Below are 18,113 nucleotides of genomic sequence, written 5' to 3'. Positions count from 1 at the left end.
ATGAAGGGCGGCAAAGGCATTGAGAACCCGGCTTTCGTCAACTCCAGCCCAGACACCCCGCGCCGTTTCTCTGCATCACCCTCTTACGTCGAGGTCTCCGTCTTGTGCTCCAGTACTCAGAGAGAGGATTCGCAGCCACATGAGCCTCAGGAGCCCCCTTTGCCTTCGGCAACACACCCTGGCTCCCGAGAGCCTCAATCGCTGTCGGAGTTCGAGGAGGGGCCGTGCGGATGGGGGAACTTCCAACCCCAGTGTCTCCAGCTCTGCAACACGCCCCAGGGGTTTCTGGTTCTCTACTGCCTCTTGGCTCTCACGCAAGGTAAGGTCCAGCGCAGGCTGGCGAGGGCATGGGCCTCGCGGAGGGCGAGGAGGGGCGCGGAGAGCTGGGAGAGGAGAGGGCTGGTGCCCTGCGGGCCAGGTGATCCACGCGCCCTGCTTGGCGACTCCGGCTGGGGACTTGCAAGTGCTCGCATCCACATTAACCAACTCGGTCCAGACTTCCACATTTTAGCTTCTCCTGTATCTCAAAACTATTTAAAACTTGCCATACAGCCTTTTTAACTTTTTTTTTTTAACCTCAGTTTGGCAGATTCGAGTTCTCCAAGGAAGGTGGAAATTACGGGAGCCTTCCTGGGGGAACGGTTTGCCCTGGGGGAATCCATTCTAATGACAAAAGCAAGCGCTGAGGAAAACTCCCGATTAAAGGGAAAGAAGGATTAATTAATAAATTATGCAGGTGGGGTTAGGGTGGTTCTCAAAGGAGAAACTTGTTGAATATGTATAGTATATAGGTTAGGTATAAGCGTTCATGTTTCTGCGTATGTTTAGTTTGAGTTCTATATGAAAACAAGTAGAGTCCAGTAAGTTAGCAAAGGCTTCAGGCGTTGTTGAAGGGTGAGGTCTTAAAAACACTCAAGAGTTATGCAGCATCTGTTTTTTTCTAGGATCTCTTTTAGTTCTCTTGGGAGTTACTGATAAAGTCTCGGATTATACCCTCAGGAGTTTGCAATCTAAATCTGGTTGGGAGGAGAGGTAGGGTAGAGAGAATTGGTCCCGTGAAAGAAAGCATAGTGAAGGCAAAAGCTGCTGCCGTGTTGCAGGAGATGAATGAAATGGGAAGTTACACTAACGTGACAAATTTAGGCATTAAGGTGGAGCATCTTGAAGGACAAGCTGAAAGTTAATTAGAATTTGATGGTATGTAGATAATTTTTGGACACTTGAATCATAGTTTTAAAATATTTTGTAAGAAGGCAATCAAGGACTGGAAGAAATACATCCCAAGAAGTATTTGGGGAAATACTTCTTGGAAGTATTGGAAATTACTCTTTCTAAGAAAATCAGAAGAATAAATCTAAATATATTTTTCCTGCTCTTATTGGAGCTCCCCTTTCTCAAAGAAACACCCTGTGCCTTGGTTTGCACAAGTTAGGTGTTAAGTATTTGTTGATTACAAGTAAACTGCAGCTCTCCTACTAAAGGTGGTTTTGTGCTGAAGAGCCATTTGTCTTTCTTGTCCCCACCAAAGTTCACCTTCTCATAATGTCTTGATATTAGTTGTCCAAAATCCATGATTGTCAAGCATCTCAGTGTCAAAGTAATGGAAAGTTCAAAGAAGCTGGACACAAGTAAAAAATTTCTTGTTTTGTGTTTCATCTTAAAACATACTCTGAAATTTCTATATTATCCTAGAATACATCATTTTATGTTTAACATAAAATATTTTAATAAATTATCAAATGTAATTGGCAGTCTTAGAGAAATGTGTCAGATGTACCCTGGAGATACGTCTACCCAGAGGTCCCCAATTTAAGAAACATAATCTGAAATGAAAGTGACCCAATAAATTAATTCTTGTTTCAGTTTAAGTTTTAATGACTGAGGTCATTATTACCATGTTTCTCAAACATGGTCTTTGGGAGTTTTCATGGTATAGTAATAGGTGTTTATTGAGAAAGGAACAACTACAGAACTTGTCAAGGGAGTTTACTTGACCCAACATTTCTTATAGATAAGCAGGATTTCTCTTAGCACTTAATTTCTTCCTCCTAGCTTCATGCACTTATGATGGAGGGACATAGTACGCAGGACATGGTATGGAATTTTCTTTGAAAGCAGAGTTCTTGGAACTTCTGTAGCATTCCAATGTGAATTCGAACTCATAGCCTTAAAGTGCTATACTTCCACAAGAGGTTACAAATTTACTTTTTCAGAGAAGTTTTACCATAAAGGCAATGAGTGCTAATGACTGACTTTTGATCAGTATGACAAGTGTGTTGGGAAGTTGATATTTGGATGAGGAAATTTTCGTATTCTCAGATAACTTTATCTCCTTATAAGTCTGTCATTCCTAAGTTCTTTTGATACTTTATCTTGAAATATTAGGAATTGTAAATGGGCTTATAGACTTATTAAACTGGCATAAGAGTAAAAATCATGTTAGGACTTTTAAAACTTGTTATATCAATTTCCTCGAAATATATTTCCAGTTACAGTCTTGATAAAGCAAAGTTTAAAGAAATTGTAGAGATCATGGCTTGTGTATACTCTTTCTGTTAATGAATGAAATGTATCCTCTTAAGTAAAAGGGGTAACTAGTTTAAAACTTTATAATTTGATCAGATGCTTTTTATTTTCAATTTATAGTAATATTTAAACTGTAAATTTAATCTATATCTGGACAGAATTTTTAAGTCAGTTGAAACTAGATTTCCAGCTTTTTCTTGTTTACATTATGTGACTCCATCATAATTATAATAAACAGATGAAGTGTTAAGTATCTTTGTTTTTCTTTTACTTTGGCTATGATTTAGAATGTCAGTGGTTTAAATAAGACTCTTAACTTTATGTTTATTTTTGCTCCAGGACCTTTTAAGTGATAACTTTTGTGTATATAAGTGTTAGAAGAAAAATGAGGTTTGAGAGTTCAATTTCACCTTTCTTAAGACTAAGTCAAGGATCTCTTGTTAAAGAGAAATATGTTTAAAGATTGAGTAACTTGGGAAGCAATTGAGCGTTTAACTCAAATGACCTCTGCAGTCAGCTGTCCTTTTGTGCTTTCAAGTGAAGTCCCTGAGAATGAGAATGTTACATTTGGAAACTCGCTGGCAAACCGAGGCTTCATAAGACTTTACCAGTCTTTTTGTTTGTCACTTAAAGAGAAATGAAATTTCTCTTGATTGAATACCTGAAAACTCATAAGTGTACAATTTAAAAGCAGACTAATTTGTAAGGAAGTATGTTTGGGTTGCCTGCCTTTGAAACTTTGGGTCCTTTAAAATTGGTACATTTAAAAATATCAAAAGTCACCACCAAATGTTAGTACATTGTGTTAATAATCATAATCTGTATGGTAAAGTTGTAATAATGCACAATTTCCTTTTTTCTGTTTTAGGTATTGTAGTAAATGGCCTAGTAAATATCAGCATTTCCACTATTGAGAAGCGCTATGAAATGAAGAGTTCCCTGACGGGTCTGATATCATCAAGCTATGATATCGCATTCTGTTTGTTGTCTTTATTTGTATCATACATTGGTGAAAGAGGACACAAACCAAGATGGCTTGCATTTGCATCCTTTATGATAGGACTGGGAGCACTTGTATTCTCATTGCCAAAATTTTTTAGTGGAAAATACCAGTTGGGATCCCCTTTTGAAGGTAAGTTTCTATTGTGTTTTTGTTTGTTTTACTTTAGGAAGTAGTATGAAACTAGGCAGTTAACTATATTGCAACTCACTTGTACAGGTAAGTAGGGTAAGGGCTTAAGCCTCTTTCACTGCTCACTGTTTGGCTTTGTTGTGATGGAAATTGTGCGAATTAAGAGATTAGAGACAGATGGTGCATTATTCATCACTTCACTAGTTCTCCAATTTATTAATCCTCCGATACTCATTCCCCATATTACACACAATCCTCAAAAAGTGATGACTTATTTTTCTTTGTGATTATAATGTCATTGATATTCTAAGGTAAATTGTTTTTCTGTTTGTGGTTTTATTGGATGTGCTTACAGCTCTGTACCCAGACTTGTTGGTTCCTGATTTGAGTTAAAGAGGTGAAATTTATAGGAGAACTGAAGCTTTTCCTAAGAACTGGCTCTACTTTTATGACTGTCTAGTTTAGAGACACAGAACTTTGTGAGTTATCTAATGTGTTGTTCCAGTTAGACAAAGAAGCATTATTCAAAGGCTCAAAAAAGAAATTTGATTATTTGTATTTCTTTTTTTCCCAAATAATAATTTTGTTTTTTAATAGAAAAGCAATTAAAGCCAGAGGAATGTGCTAATGAAAGTAAACCTTAGCATTTCTATTGTTTTTTCTGGAACTTTTAATAACAAATATAGAATAAAATTAGAAAGCTACAAAATCAGAAGCTTTCAAGGTGTAGGTAAGTGGCGAAAAGGCTTAGAGTAAGAGGAAAGGAGAATTGGGGCCTGATGCAACATAGGCATTATTTTTTAAAAGTTAAGATTGTTATATTGTGAGATTTAGTATTGAAAATATTAAAGTGTTAACATTTTCCAATTTCCCAGTTATAGAATGATAACAAACAGGAAAATATTTTAAATAACAAAATTTATATTATGCAGCATGGTTTTAGGAGTACAGTTATTATGTAAACATATATCATTTTGGAAATAAAAATAGAATATTCACATTATTGTATACTGTGCAACTTTTCACCAAAATCTTACTGATATTTCTTATTGTCTTAGTTAAAGTAGATTACATAGAGGTATTGGCTGATCTGTAAAATTTTTGCTCTCAATTAAGACTCGTAATTTAAATAATAGCTTATCTGTGGCAAATGAAAACAAAAACAAGGTTGCCTTTATGATAGTCTGTCATTCATACAATGAGTATTTGTTGATATGAACTATACATGTTGCTGAGATAATAGCAGTGAAACAGTTTCATGCCATCTAGATTTTATATACTAGTGGGAAGACATACAAAGTTAACAAACAAATAAACAAGATAATTGAAGATTGAGGTTAATATATAAAGAGAACAAGTAGTATGGAGTAATAATCTACAAAGGAGAAAATATGTGGGCAATGGGAAGGCCATTTTGATAACTGGATAATGAGGACTAGCCTTGAAAGATACTTTCCAGGCTGGAGAAAAGCATGATCAAGGGCCTTCAAGCAGTAAAGAGCTTGCTAGGTTTTGGGGGTTGTCAGTTTGGGTCAGCATGATCAAAGCAAGGGAGAACATGGCATGAGGTGAGCTTGGAGAGGCAGGTAGAGGCATGAGGCACTTAGATTTTCCTTTAAGTGTAATGGGAAGTATGAGAGAATTTTACACAGGGAAGTGCATGATCTTATTTATGTTGTAAAATGATCATTTTGGCTTCTGTTTTGAAGGACAAGGTTAAATGTAAGGAAGTCACTCAGGGTTTTTACTATAGTCCAGGTGAGAGAGAAAGGTGGTTGGGACTGGGTTGATAGCAGTAGAGATCTAGAGGAGTGACTGATTTTTCAATGTATTTTAAAGGAAGAAGAAATAGGACTTTCCAGGGAATTGATCGTGAGGGAAGAATGAATAATGACTGCTTGTATTAGGCTTGACTAACCGGGGGCTTTTACTAGAATGTGGAAGACTGGCTAGAACAGAATTGGGAGTGGAAATCAAGAATTCAGCTTTGGATTTAAGTATGAACTGCATATTATATATCCAGTGTTGCAGTATATATCTTTGAACATATATGTTTACATAAATATGTAAGTCATTCTTTAGTCTTCATTCCTAGAAGTACAAATACTGGGTTTTTTTGAAGGGCTTCCTCATTATAATTTTTCATAAATAACGTCACACCAACTTTTAACTGCCAGTTATTCTCACAGTCAATATATGAAAATGCAGTTGCTATTTTGATTTTTTATATTCTTTTTATCTCTGAATGTTTCCTTTAATAGAAATATTGTGGTGTGTTTGTGTGTATGTGTAGGTGTTTACAATATAGCAGAAACAAAACTCAGGACTGAAGTTGCATTACAAATCTAAAAACTTAAGACATTTAGAAACATAAGGAATGTTAGAAATCATAATCTCCCTCCCCTGTTTTTTTTACAATGTAGACTCTTAGGACAAGAGCTGAAATGACTTAATAGTGATTGTATAGATGGTCAATAACAGCTGAAACTAATACTAGTTTTTATGCTTTGTTTAATGTTTTTCAAATTTTTATTTATTACTCGTAGTAGGTTTTTAACTGTATAGAATTATTGTAATATTTTTATGAATTTTAACCACTGCTTCCCCAATTTTAAGTAGCCAGTTATAATGGTCTGTGCTTTCTTTAAAATATACATTAACTTGTCTGCTCCAGTGAATTAATCCACTTTTGCAAATATGGGGTCCTGTAACCAAAAATCTGAATTATTTGTCCAAGTTTAAGGATAATGTAGAAGAAAGCTGGAGATACATGTGGTAAAAGTAAACAAATGAGTTGAAAGCATTCTGTAAATAAATTATAAGCAAGGGAATGTACAGTCTTCTTAGGTAACATAATATAAATAGCCCAAACAGCATAACATTAAGAAATTATTTTATTAATTGAAATCATACATGTAATTTAATTCGAAAGTATCATTGAAATAATTAACATATTCCCTGTGTGCTTTTTTTTTGTTGCTGTTGTTTTCGGATTCGAAGGAAATCAGTCGGGGCTCAGTTTGGATGAGTAATCTCTGTAAGAGGAGATTAAAGTAATGTAATATAGTTGCTAAATAGAAGAAAACAACATATGAAATATCATAAGCATGTCTAATTTCCACAGATGTGAGAAAAACAAGATTATGAGTTAGCGAAAAAATATAAAAGTGTCTTTGGAAACAGCTCGACTTTTCTATTCTGGATTTTTTTAAGGGAAACTCTTATGGAGACTTAAAAGTTAGGAGCGATTATTTCACTTTGAATGGAGATAAAAACATTTATCAAAGGAAAGTGTTGGTGGTTGTTATTGGATACAAAAAAAGGAAGAATTAAAAGAAATGCTTCTAGGGGTTAATTTTTGCATATGTTAACCCGAAAATGGAATAATGTTATAAAACATTTTCAAGTAAATCATATTTGCCACTTGATATATTTTAACATAAAATTAACATAACATTTTAATATCTTTTAAATATTTTTAAAATGTAATAAATAAATAAATCTTTACCACATAACATTTTTTCATCCAAGCACCTTTAATTCCTTTCGGATGAGTGTTAATTTAATGTTGTTAAGCAAAATAATCTTTTCTCTCTTTGAGACTTTGGGTAGGGGGTTATTTAGTTATTAGTAAATACTTAAGAATTGTAGAAAAATAATTACTACATCCAGTAAAGCTCCTTTTCTCTATCGACCAATCTTTGGATAACTTTTCCTAAGTCATATTATTTATTTTATTTTTTTTCACTATCCCTTTCTCCCCAAAAAAGAGAGCTCTCAACACTTTCCATTTGCTTCAGCACTGAATTTCTAATGTTGTAGATTGGTATTTCCGAGAGAATTCCACACCACAGGACTTGTGACTACTTACAAAGGTCAAACTAGGAAAATGATTAGAGCCAGACTCAAAGTTGGACTTAATTTTTAGTTACTGTTTTGTCTTTTATCTTGTACTCTTAAGGAGTTTTTTAACATGGAATGCTTGACTAGATTGGAGAAGATATACATAAGGCCAAAAACCTTAGAGGTTTTCAAACACTAATTCAATACAGCATGCTTTAATTTTGCTTTTTTAATTTTGCCTTTCGGTGTTCTTTCTTGATATTACTTCTTTCTTGTGGAAATCACTTTTTTATATGTATTTTAATTTTATTGTAACAAGTGAATAAAGAGGAGGGGTGACTTATTAGAAGACATAATGGTGTAATAAAACGAATTATTTGTTTTAAAATTTAATACACACAATAAAAGAACTCGAGCTAGTCAGTGCTCCAAGTGAAATTATCACCGTTTTTAATATCAGAGGTACTTCAGTCTTCCCCAACTTCCTAGATAATATGAATTTCCCTGGATGGTTGCTACCTTTATTTAGTGCCCCATTGGAGATCCTAATTCAGTAAGTCTAGAGTAGGATTCGGGAATTTATATTTTTAAAAAATTACCCACATTCTTATCAGTTTTGAAAAATACACGTCCAATGTAGAGTTTAATTATTTTGTAAAGTTTCAACTGTGGGCATAGAGAGAAAGGTTTTTTATTTTCATTATTGCTTTGTATCTTCCTTTAAAATATTAATTTCATGACTATCATGAAATACCAGGTACCTTAATATAGATAGTTTTGTTGAAATTCAAATGACCGAACTTCTGAAATAGTGGAAACTGACAGAGAAAGATAAGTAGGAAAGCATGTGTCAATGAGATGTTAGTACAAACTCAGTTCTGCTCACAGCTATAGTTTGCAGATAGGTAGACGTTCGAAAGATCCGTGGCTTTGACCAAGAGAATACGTCTGAGCATTTTCCAAAATATATTCTGCAAAGCATAGTTTCTGAAGGTATTACGAGTGTGTTAAAAAGGTGTTCTGTGGCTCAACGAGTTTGGGAAAAATTGAAAGTTAAAGAGATGTCTCTATTACATTACTGTTAAGGTGAATGCATTTTGTGACTCATTAGCTAGGTAAATGATATGTAGGGTTCTGAACTTATTGACAAAGGGAGTCCATTGTTATGGTTGTCACCTTTTACCCTCTTTCATTGCTCACTTTACGTTCTCTCCTTCAGATTAGTGTTTCAGTGAACAGGCTTTGGGGAAATCTCTTCTACGCTTTCTTGTATCTAAGTATGTAACTTTGAAAGCTCTTGTTGAATTTAGAAACTTCATTATGGCCAGCACCACGAACAGCATGTGATGCTTAAGAAATGTTTGTTGAGTTCTCAAATAGATTAATGAATGAATAGATTTCTGATATTAGGAGTCTGATGACTTGTCCTTTCACAGAAAGTAATAAGAGTAGATAATGGCAGATAAAAGCAGTTTGGGATTCTCTGTTCACATTTTTCATAAACTTTGCCTAATGTATAATGGGGCTTTTTCTCTTTTTCTTGGCCACTGAATTGGGAAGAATTATATTCTGTTATCAGAGGCAAAAATTGTTTGCCATAAATGACTTTTATGGGTAAGATTTGGGATCTGAAAGATTTGGAATGTGCAAAAAGAAGCTAAAGTGAGAAGCATATTCAGAAATAGTAGCAAAATGCATTGATATTTTACTTTATGTTTTCATCTTATTTTCTAAAATATTTAACCATGTATCTACTGTACTTCTAAGGTGATACTAAATGTCAGGATTTTTTTTTTTTGATAGATTTTTATTAGTGATTATCCTTTTTTTTTTTTCTTTAAAAAATTTAAAAAAATGCTCCTGACAGGTCATTCAAGTAGACCGTAGATATAGTTGTAGTATCTAAACAGATATATTTTTTTTTTTGATAGACTATTATTAGTGATTATCCTTATTTATCTTCATGTATAAAATTTAAAAAAATGCTCTGACAGGTCATTCAAGTAGACCGTAGATATAGTTGTAGTATCTAAACAGATATTATCTGTGTGAGACATAAAGATTAAGCAATGTGTTTTGAAGCTTCCTCATAAAGGTTGGTAAAATGTGGTTTGTGACAAGAATGAAATGAGGAAATTCTTTTAGTTGCTGTCCTTAAAAATGCACAAATAAGCCAGTGTTTTAATGTATTTTTTCTTAAATTTTAATGCTTTTAGCCCATTACATTGAGTGAAAGTATGCAGCAATATAGCAGGGATTTTAAGGTCAGACAAAACTAAGTTAAAATTTTTGCTCTAGCACTCACTATATGATAGTATTATGTGACCCCGGGCAAGTTTCTTCAACTATAGATCATGATGATAATAACTGCTACCTCACAGGAGATTGTACACAAGCAGTGCTAAGGCAGTACCCGGTGTTTGGTAAGCACACATTAGATAGTAGCATTGAATAATAATGATGTTCATGATAATTAAGTAATAGCTGTATTAATGTAAAAAAAACCTGCCTTTCTTGGTTTGTTTAGTTATTGGCAATGGTACTTACAAAATAACATGAACAACTAAAAATCTTTCAATATGGTACATATTTTTTTTTTAGGTACCACTTGATATTGACATATCCCCAAAGTTTGGCTAACCACTTTCAAAGTCATATAGTAGAGAGCATTTTAATTAGATGTGTTTCCAGGATTGTATTCTTCTTATGAAATAAAATAAATTTATTTGGTGTAGGTCAGATTAAAGTCTCATGTTGTAATATTGCCTTTTAAACAGCCACCTTGCCTATTTTAAAATATCTTTAACTTTTTCTAATTTTAAACATGATATGTTCCTTGCAGGACATTCTGAAGTGAGAAAAACACAAAAATAGAATCAAAGAAAAAAAATGGAACAAAAAAGGAAGTAAAATTTCTTATGATAATATACCCTAGTTATGCACTGTTAATATTGTTCAGCCTTTTTAATGTATATACACACCCGTATATGTATTTACAATCATACATAATTATACATTATTACATTACAGTCATTAACACACACTAACATACACATTCACACCCATGCACTCTTACTAATATTCATACATAATCACCTTTACATTACATTTACACATACACATTTAGCTGCACATTTTAAGGAAACAAAAGTTTGAACTTAAGGATATCTACTCTTTCTTTTTTTTACTTATCCTTAGAATACACATTGGACATTGTTTTATGTGAGAAAAAAGCTGCAGAATATTATTGCTTTTATATTATTATATTTTATAGATAATCTAGCCAATCCTCCTTTGTTGTGTTTTTTATTAATATTTCGTTTTTTCTGGATAGAGAAGTTTTATTGGTTATTGTAGACAATTTGGATAACAATAAAAAGTGGAAAAGAGAAAAAAAAACAATTATTATTATACTTTTCTCAAGGAGGACAACTTTGGGATTGTCTTAATGTTTTTACTCTGCCTTTATTTTATGGAGTTAAAATATTTTGCACAGCTTGCAACCTGTGAGCATTCTTGTTTCTGCATAACATTCCATTTTATATTTTAACCATTCTCAGGGTTGAATATTTACATTTACAAAGTTTTCTATTATAAATTATCTTATTTTTATGTTTAAAGATTTTATTAAATTTTGGTAATTCTACAATATTTAACATTTTGTAGTTGGGTTTTTTAACTCAGAATAATTCTCTGAAGATTCATCAGAGCTGTGTTTATCAATCGTTCATTCCTTCTCATTGCTAATTAGTAAGTATTACGTGGTATGGATGTACTACGATTTGTTTAACCATTCACCTGTTAAAGAATATCTGTTTTGATCCACTTTTTTGGCTGTTAATAATAAAGTTACAAATATAATTACAGATTTTTGATTGAACGCAGTTTCATTTTTCTGAGATAGACTCCAAGTACTAAAACTGCTGGGTCATACGATAGTTCTATGTTTAGGTTTTTGAGAAAACTGTTAAACTTTTCCAGTGACTATAAAATTTTAAATTCCCATCACCAGAGGTCCCTTAAACTATCCTTATTTGTTTTTTTTTAATTCTTTTATATTTTTGCTCTTTTGATTGGTTGATTTCTTCTATTCTGTCTTCCAGGTCATTAATTTGTTATGGTATTCTTTAGCTCTGGTTGGTTCTTTATTATATCTTCTAACCCTTTGTTGAAGTTATTATATCTTCTAACCCTTTGTTGAAGTTATTATATCTTCTAACCCTTTGTTGAAGTTCTCACTTTGTAGAAGTTCCTTCTATTCTACTCCTAAGTTCTGTGAGCATCATTATGACCATTACTTTGAATTCTTTATCAGGCAAATTACTTATTTTTGTTTTATTAGGGTTTGTTTTTTGTTTTTTGTTTTTTACTGGATTTTTTTCTTGTTTCTTCATTTCGAACATATTTATTTGTCCTCTCTTTTTTTTTTTTTTTAATTTTCTTTGTTTCTATGAATCAGATGAAATAGCTCTCTCTCCCAATCTTGAAAGATTAGCCTTGTGTAGGATCTACTTTCTGTACACTGCTTGTGTATGTGCCTGCTTGGGGAATCCTGGGGGGCTGGCTGGCTGGCTGGTGCTGGCTGAAGCAGCCCGAGGCACTAGTCTGGGGGAGGGGAATTGTAAGTACTAGATCTTTGTCAGATAGGTGATTTCCAAATCCTTTCATCCAGTTAGTAGCTTGTTTGTTTTTTATGAAAACCCTTTAATGGAGTTTTTCCACGAGCAAAGGTTTTGTTTTGATGAATTTTGATAAAGTTCAGTTTATCGATTTTTTCTTTTATGGGCTATGCATTTATTGTCAAGTCTAAGAATTCTTTGCCTAGTTCTTAATGCCAAAGATTTTCTCTTATTATTTTTCAAAAAGTTCTTAGTTTTCCATATTACATTAAAGTCTGTGATATATTTTGAGTTGACTCTTTATATTCCCAGTTAGCTTTCTCTTTTAAAAACCAAATATATAAGAAATGTGTTTGTCATAGTAATTATTACTGGTTGGAAAGGAGAAAATACACAGGAATCATTGTTCAGAGAACTCCCGAAATCCCACTGAGAAAATGTTATGCTTGTTCCTCAAGTAAACCCTATTTCTGCTTCTTGGGAGGTGCTTCCTAGTTCATTGTCCTCTGGGGATCTTTTTTTTTTGTTATCATCCTTGACTGCATTTGAAGATGGTGAATAGAGAATACACTCCCTGGATGTTTAGAAGCTATATCAGCCTGTTCTTGTCTATATAAATTTGAGAACTATGGGTCACTTTAATACTCAGTCATAATCTCTCAGAAGAGACTAGCAGTTCATTTAGTAGTGCAATTGTTTGAAAGACTAGTTTCTTATCTAATTGATTCAGGTATATATGTGAAAAACCATACTCATCATTTTGCTATTTGTCTTATCTTAACCTCTGTCTCTCTCTGGACTTAATAAAACCTATCAGACTAATGGGAGAGTCATACCGTTAGGTACTTTTCTCTGAGTCATATTTTCCAATTAAAAGTATTTGCTTGGTGCCACCTTAATTTATGCAATAGTATTTACAATGGGTGAGGCTGTAGCCTTGATTTTGTCCATGCCACAGTCTGTTTCAATTGATCTTTATTGCTCAAAGGTCTTCTGAGTTTTATCTTTTATAGAATTTAGATGAGAAGCAGTTGCCTCTTCCAACTCTAAAGTTCTAGTCTTTCCAATCCCTTTCGTTCTACCCCTCCCCATAACACAGAAGGGAGGGGAGGAAGAACCATTTCAGAAAGGTAAGGAATAAACAAAGTTAAAGGATTTCTTTATTAAAATAATTCTAAGAACCTTTAATATTACTAAATTGTTCATGGGGGTCTCTAGGAATAAATTTATTTGAAAAATTGGAACATTTTTCTATAGCCATGCCATTTTCTTTTTGTAAATTGTGTTTACTATTATCTCCATTATCAATCTAGTCATTTTTCCAATTTCAGTTCCAAAAATAAAAGCAATTAGTAAGTCTAATAGAAAGTATTTTACCTTTTTTATGGACTCGGTATATAAGAAGCAGGCATAATATCTACTAGTGTAAAATAGTGGTCTTTTTGTTTTTGCTAGATATGCCATTATCCAGGATACGATTTTTGCGACAGCATTCTGGTTACCTCAGACGGAAGTGTATTTTCTAGTCCTAATAGCATTTAAATTTCACTTATTACATTGCTTAGTCTATGATTTCTATTAATTCTTTTTCATATTAATCTGTTATAGTCTGACATTTTTATTTTTTTTATTTTTGCATTTCTTCCTAATATTCTTTTTACTTCCGTTACTATACTGTTTAAACTATATTTGATACTTGTTAGGTTTTAATTTTATAATATGAATTACCATTGTTACTAAATCAGAATGAATTTTGCGGGGAGTACAGGAGCCATATAATTTGTTTGTTTGTTTATTTATTTATTTTTAGTTACTAAAATGCCTGGTTTATATTAGCTACTCTGTGAATGTTTAATAAATCGAATTAACAATCATGGCTTTCTCCTATGAAATCTAATTTAATCTTCCATTCTTATAATAATCCTTGCTTTTCAGAAATTCATAAAGACCTATGGGCTATATATTACACTAGATAGTCTTCATTTGCCCATCCAGATCCTGGAGAGATAGAAACTAAGTGGCTATGCTAATCTTCATTGGCAAGGTTGGCTCAATTACCCAAACAAGTTACAGAGACTGAGTTGAAATATAAGGGGAAAAATTCTAAGTCTCATTGGTAGAAACCCCATCTGAATCAGCATGGTGAAGTTTCACAACCCTTTAACCAGTTCCAGGCCTAAGTGAGTTTACAGATCCAGAGATCATTATTGATAGGGAGGCGAGGTCTTTTTGAAGACCTTTACAACATAGCCAGGAGTGTATAATGTTTCTCTTCCCCTAAACCCATCCTGAAACCTTTAATCCCGAGTGTTGTTGGGCAGGGTAGTATTCAGACTCCCTGGAGGTGATTAGATAATGGTTCCCTGCCATGGTTCCCTGGTAAACTGAGGACTTAGGGAGTTTCAATAATAAAGGTGACCCAAGACTACTCTGTCTTGCAGTAGGTTCAACCTGTAGTTATTTCCCTAGTCTTAAGATATAGAAAGGGTATAGATATATAGCTGACAGAATCCCCACATTAGTTTCCTGACTTGTGGATTAGAGATATTATTGTAGGAAGAACTAAGTAGAAACCCCCAAATGAGATAGTAAACCAGAAACAATACTGTATCCTTAAAGGAACTATGGAGCTTGGTGACACCGTCAAAGATTTGAAAGATAACAGGGGTGGTGATTTCTACTATATTCTCTCTCTCCTTTCATGTATTTGGTGCAAATGCAGGGTAAAATCGTGGAAAATGACTTTGGATCATTATAAACATACTCAGGTATTGATGCTAATTACAGCTATTTGGTACCTCTTCTAGAGAAAATCATCATAGACCCTGACACCTAATATGTAGTTGTTGATCTAGCAAATGTTTTCTTTTACTTCTCATCTGCAGAAACAATCTAGTTGGTTTGCTTTTCTGTTAAGGAACAAGAGTCCACTATCACTATCTTATCTCAGTATTACACATATCCTCTTGTTCTTTCTCATAATATGGTCTGGAGCACTGGATCTCAACTGGGGCCAATTTTTTGTTTCTAGAGACATTTTTGATTATTACGACTGAGGTGGAGGGTACTACTGTTATCCAGTGGGTAGAGGCCAGGGACACTGGTATACATCCTCAGGACACAGGGGAGCCTCTCACAACAAAGAATTATCTGGCACCAAATGTCAGTAGTACCAAGTGAAACTCTGGCCTGGAGGTACCAGTATCATCTTAACTATCCATAGAACACAATGCTGGGCTTTGCATTCATGGTTTTAAGTTAATTGAACTTGATGAGGTGCAATATTTTAGATGCTTAATAAAGCATATACATGCCAGAGGATAGGAGATAAACTGCAAAAATATTAAGGGGTCTACTAAAACAGTTAAATTTTTAGGGCTCCAGTGGCCTGGGCCATGCTGCAATATCCACTTTGCACTTTGCATACTCTGTATTTGCATAGAGGTTGGGATTTGGAAGACATCATCTACTTCATTTGTGTACATTGCTCCAACCCACTGACTAGGTAATGCATAGGCTGCCAGATTTGAGTGGGAACTGGAATAAGATAAATAAAGTTCTTGGCAGCATATACAGGTGTCATCAGTGGCAGACAGGAAAGCTATAGGAAGCCTCTGGCAATTCTTCACAGGGAAATCATACTGAGGGTCCCTAGGTTTTATAGCAAGACCATGCTTTCTTCTGCTTACACTGTTCTCCATTGAAAAAGCAACTCTTAGTTTGCTCCTTGACGATGATATATGATGGACATAAATATAATTATGAACACCATGTCACCTGAACTCCCATCGTGAAGTGTTATCTACTGTAACAAATTGTAAACCTAGACAGGCGAAGTAGCATTCGTTATTAAATAAAATCATAGATGCAAGTGGTTTGGAAGGCCCAAGTATTACAACTGGGGTGACAGGCATCTCAGACTGCTGTGCTATTTAATTGTATTGCCTGATGCTTACCTCTTTTCAAATGCGGAAAGGTTATCATTATAGGCAGAAGTTAGCATGGCGTTACTACAAAAACCTAGCTGTCCTCAATGTGAGGACCTAACAGAGTTCCCTGCAGCTGGCTAACAGAGGAGGAAGAAGTATAGCCTGCTTTACTGACAGTTTGCGAGGTATGCCAGCACCCACCAAAAGCAGACAGCTGTCCAATAACAGCCCTAATCAGTTATGGACCTAAAAAGCAATTGTAAGTGTAATTCACTTTTGAGAGAAGAAAGACCCGAGGTACAGATTAATATTTATTCATGGACAACACTAATAGATAAGCTGTTCAGCCAGAAACTTGGAAAAAACAAAAATGAAAGTTGTTTACAAAGAATGAGGAGCTAAGAGATGTGTAGTATGCCTATCGGCATGGGCTCAAAATGTAAACATATTTTTGCCACTTGTTAATGCTCACTTGAGGGCATTCTTTGGAAGAGGCCCTCAAAAGAAAAGGTGGTCTGTCCAAGAAATCTCAATCAATGTTTTTCTCTAGCTACTGTGGTGCTTGTCAAATTGTTCCATGTAAAAAGTGGCCATATAGCATAAAAAGGAAGCTGCTTCAGCGTTCAGGAACATGACCTTTTCCTCATCAGGGCTGGTCTAATTACATCCACTGCAGATTGCCCAATTTACCAACTGCAGGGGCCAGTTCTGAGTGCTCCTGATATTGCATCATTCCTCAGGGCAACCAGCATACCCCAGGGCAAATAAAATATATCCTGGTTGCAATTTGTCCTCCTTGGATAAGTATATATTCTAGACATGCATTTATTTTCCTTCCAACAATACTGCTACCTACACTCAGGATTGTTTGACTTACAACAACGTAATGTCTAACCAAGAAGCTCGTGTACAGCAAAAGAAGTATGGCAACAAACTATTACTCATGAAATTGACTTGTGTGTCTTACTTTGTATCCCAATACCCAGAAGCCTTTGACTTGCTCGAATGATGTCTGTTTGTTACCACTTACAGAATAAGATTTCCTTCCCTACAGAACATGGTGTATGAATTAAATAAGACAGAAACCATTCTATGTTGCTTGGTCCTCTATAGCCAGAATACATAGGGGAGGGACCTAGGGAGTGTTCATGGATTAATATATAAAAGCAATGCACCTAAAAATCAGTTTATGAAATTTTTGCTTCCTGCCTTGGTCCTGTTGCGTTCTAGTCCCCAAAGGGTGAATGCTTCCATCAGGCAACACAATCGTTCCCTTAAATTCAAAGCTGAGACTGTTCCTTAATCAGTTTTGATCTCTTCATACAAAATAATCAACAGGAAGAGAAGAAGATGGTCACTGAACTGGTAGAAGTGATAGATCCTAGTTAAGAAGAGGAAATTGGGTTGTTTCTATACAGTAACAAAGAAGATGTAATTTGGACTAAGGGAATGCATTTGGGTACCTTTTAACACCCCCATGCCCGATGGTACTTGTTAAAAAGAAAACTGCAGCAACCCAACAGAGATAGAACAGCTGAAGACTTGTAAAGACTATGTAAAATCTCTGACTAGGGTACAGGCAAGAAGTTGAGGGAACATGACCTGGATGATAAGAAAATAAGCAATGATTGTCAACTCAGGCTTTCTGACCTGCTGTAGAAAGAAGAACTGTAGAGCTTGTTAATCGTCCTACTGCCTTGGTTTTCCTCCACCACTTAGATGAAGCCCACTGGTGGTGCCTGTTTTCAGGTGGGAGAATAATCGGATTGACTTTACCCCAAGATGATGTTTTGCTGATAGGTTTCCGTGGATTTCTGGTGTTGGAGATATGTTTTTCGTCTGGACAAAGATAAAAGTGGATGCAGAGGTACCAAAGGAAAAGAAAATAATTGGACAGTGCTAGATAGTCTCTGTCCCTCCCAGATCCATTATGCACTTTATCACCCCATTGTATCACCCACAGAAGCCCCTTAGACTAAATTGCACCGGCTCATTTCCCCCTAGGTTTCTAGTTAGGTTCGACCAAAGTGAGTTTGCATGTAGAAGGAAGACGTCGTGGTGCCT

The 18,113-nt window shown here is 34.7% G+C and overlaps 1 protein-coding gene across 1 annotated transcript in view; it reads left to right on the top strand.

The window, feature by feature from the left end:
* The window catches only part of SLCO4C1 (solute carrier organic anion transporter family member 4C1), a 49,464-nt gene continuing 31,351 nt past the window's right edge, over positions 1 to 18,113 (top strand). Inside the window, exons 1-2 of the mRNA XM_006913248.1 lie at positions 1 to 319; positions 3,395 to 3,658. Coding sequence (XP_006913310.1) covers positions 1 to 319; positions 3,395 to 3,658 — 583 coding nt within the window. The remainder of the gene's footprint in view (positions 320 to 3,394; positions 3,659 to 18,113) is intronic.

The sequence above is a fragment of the Pteropus alecto genome, unplaced genomic scaffold (genome assembly GCF_000325575.1).
Source record: "Pteropus alecto unplaced genomic scaffold, ASM32557v1 scaffold20, whole genome shotgun sequence".
Lineage (NCBI taxonomy): Eukaryota > Metazoa > Chordata > Mammalia > Chiroptera > Pteropodidae > Pteropus > Pteropus alecto.
This window is presented reverse-complemented; position numbering and strand designations above follow the sequence as displayed.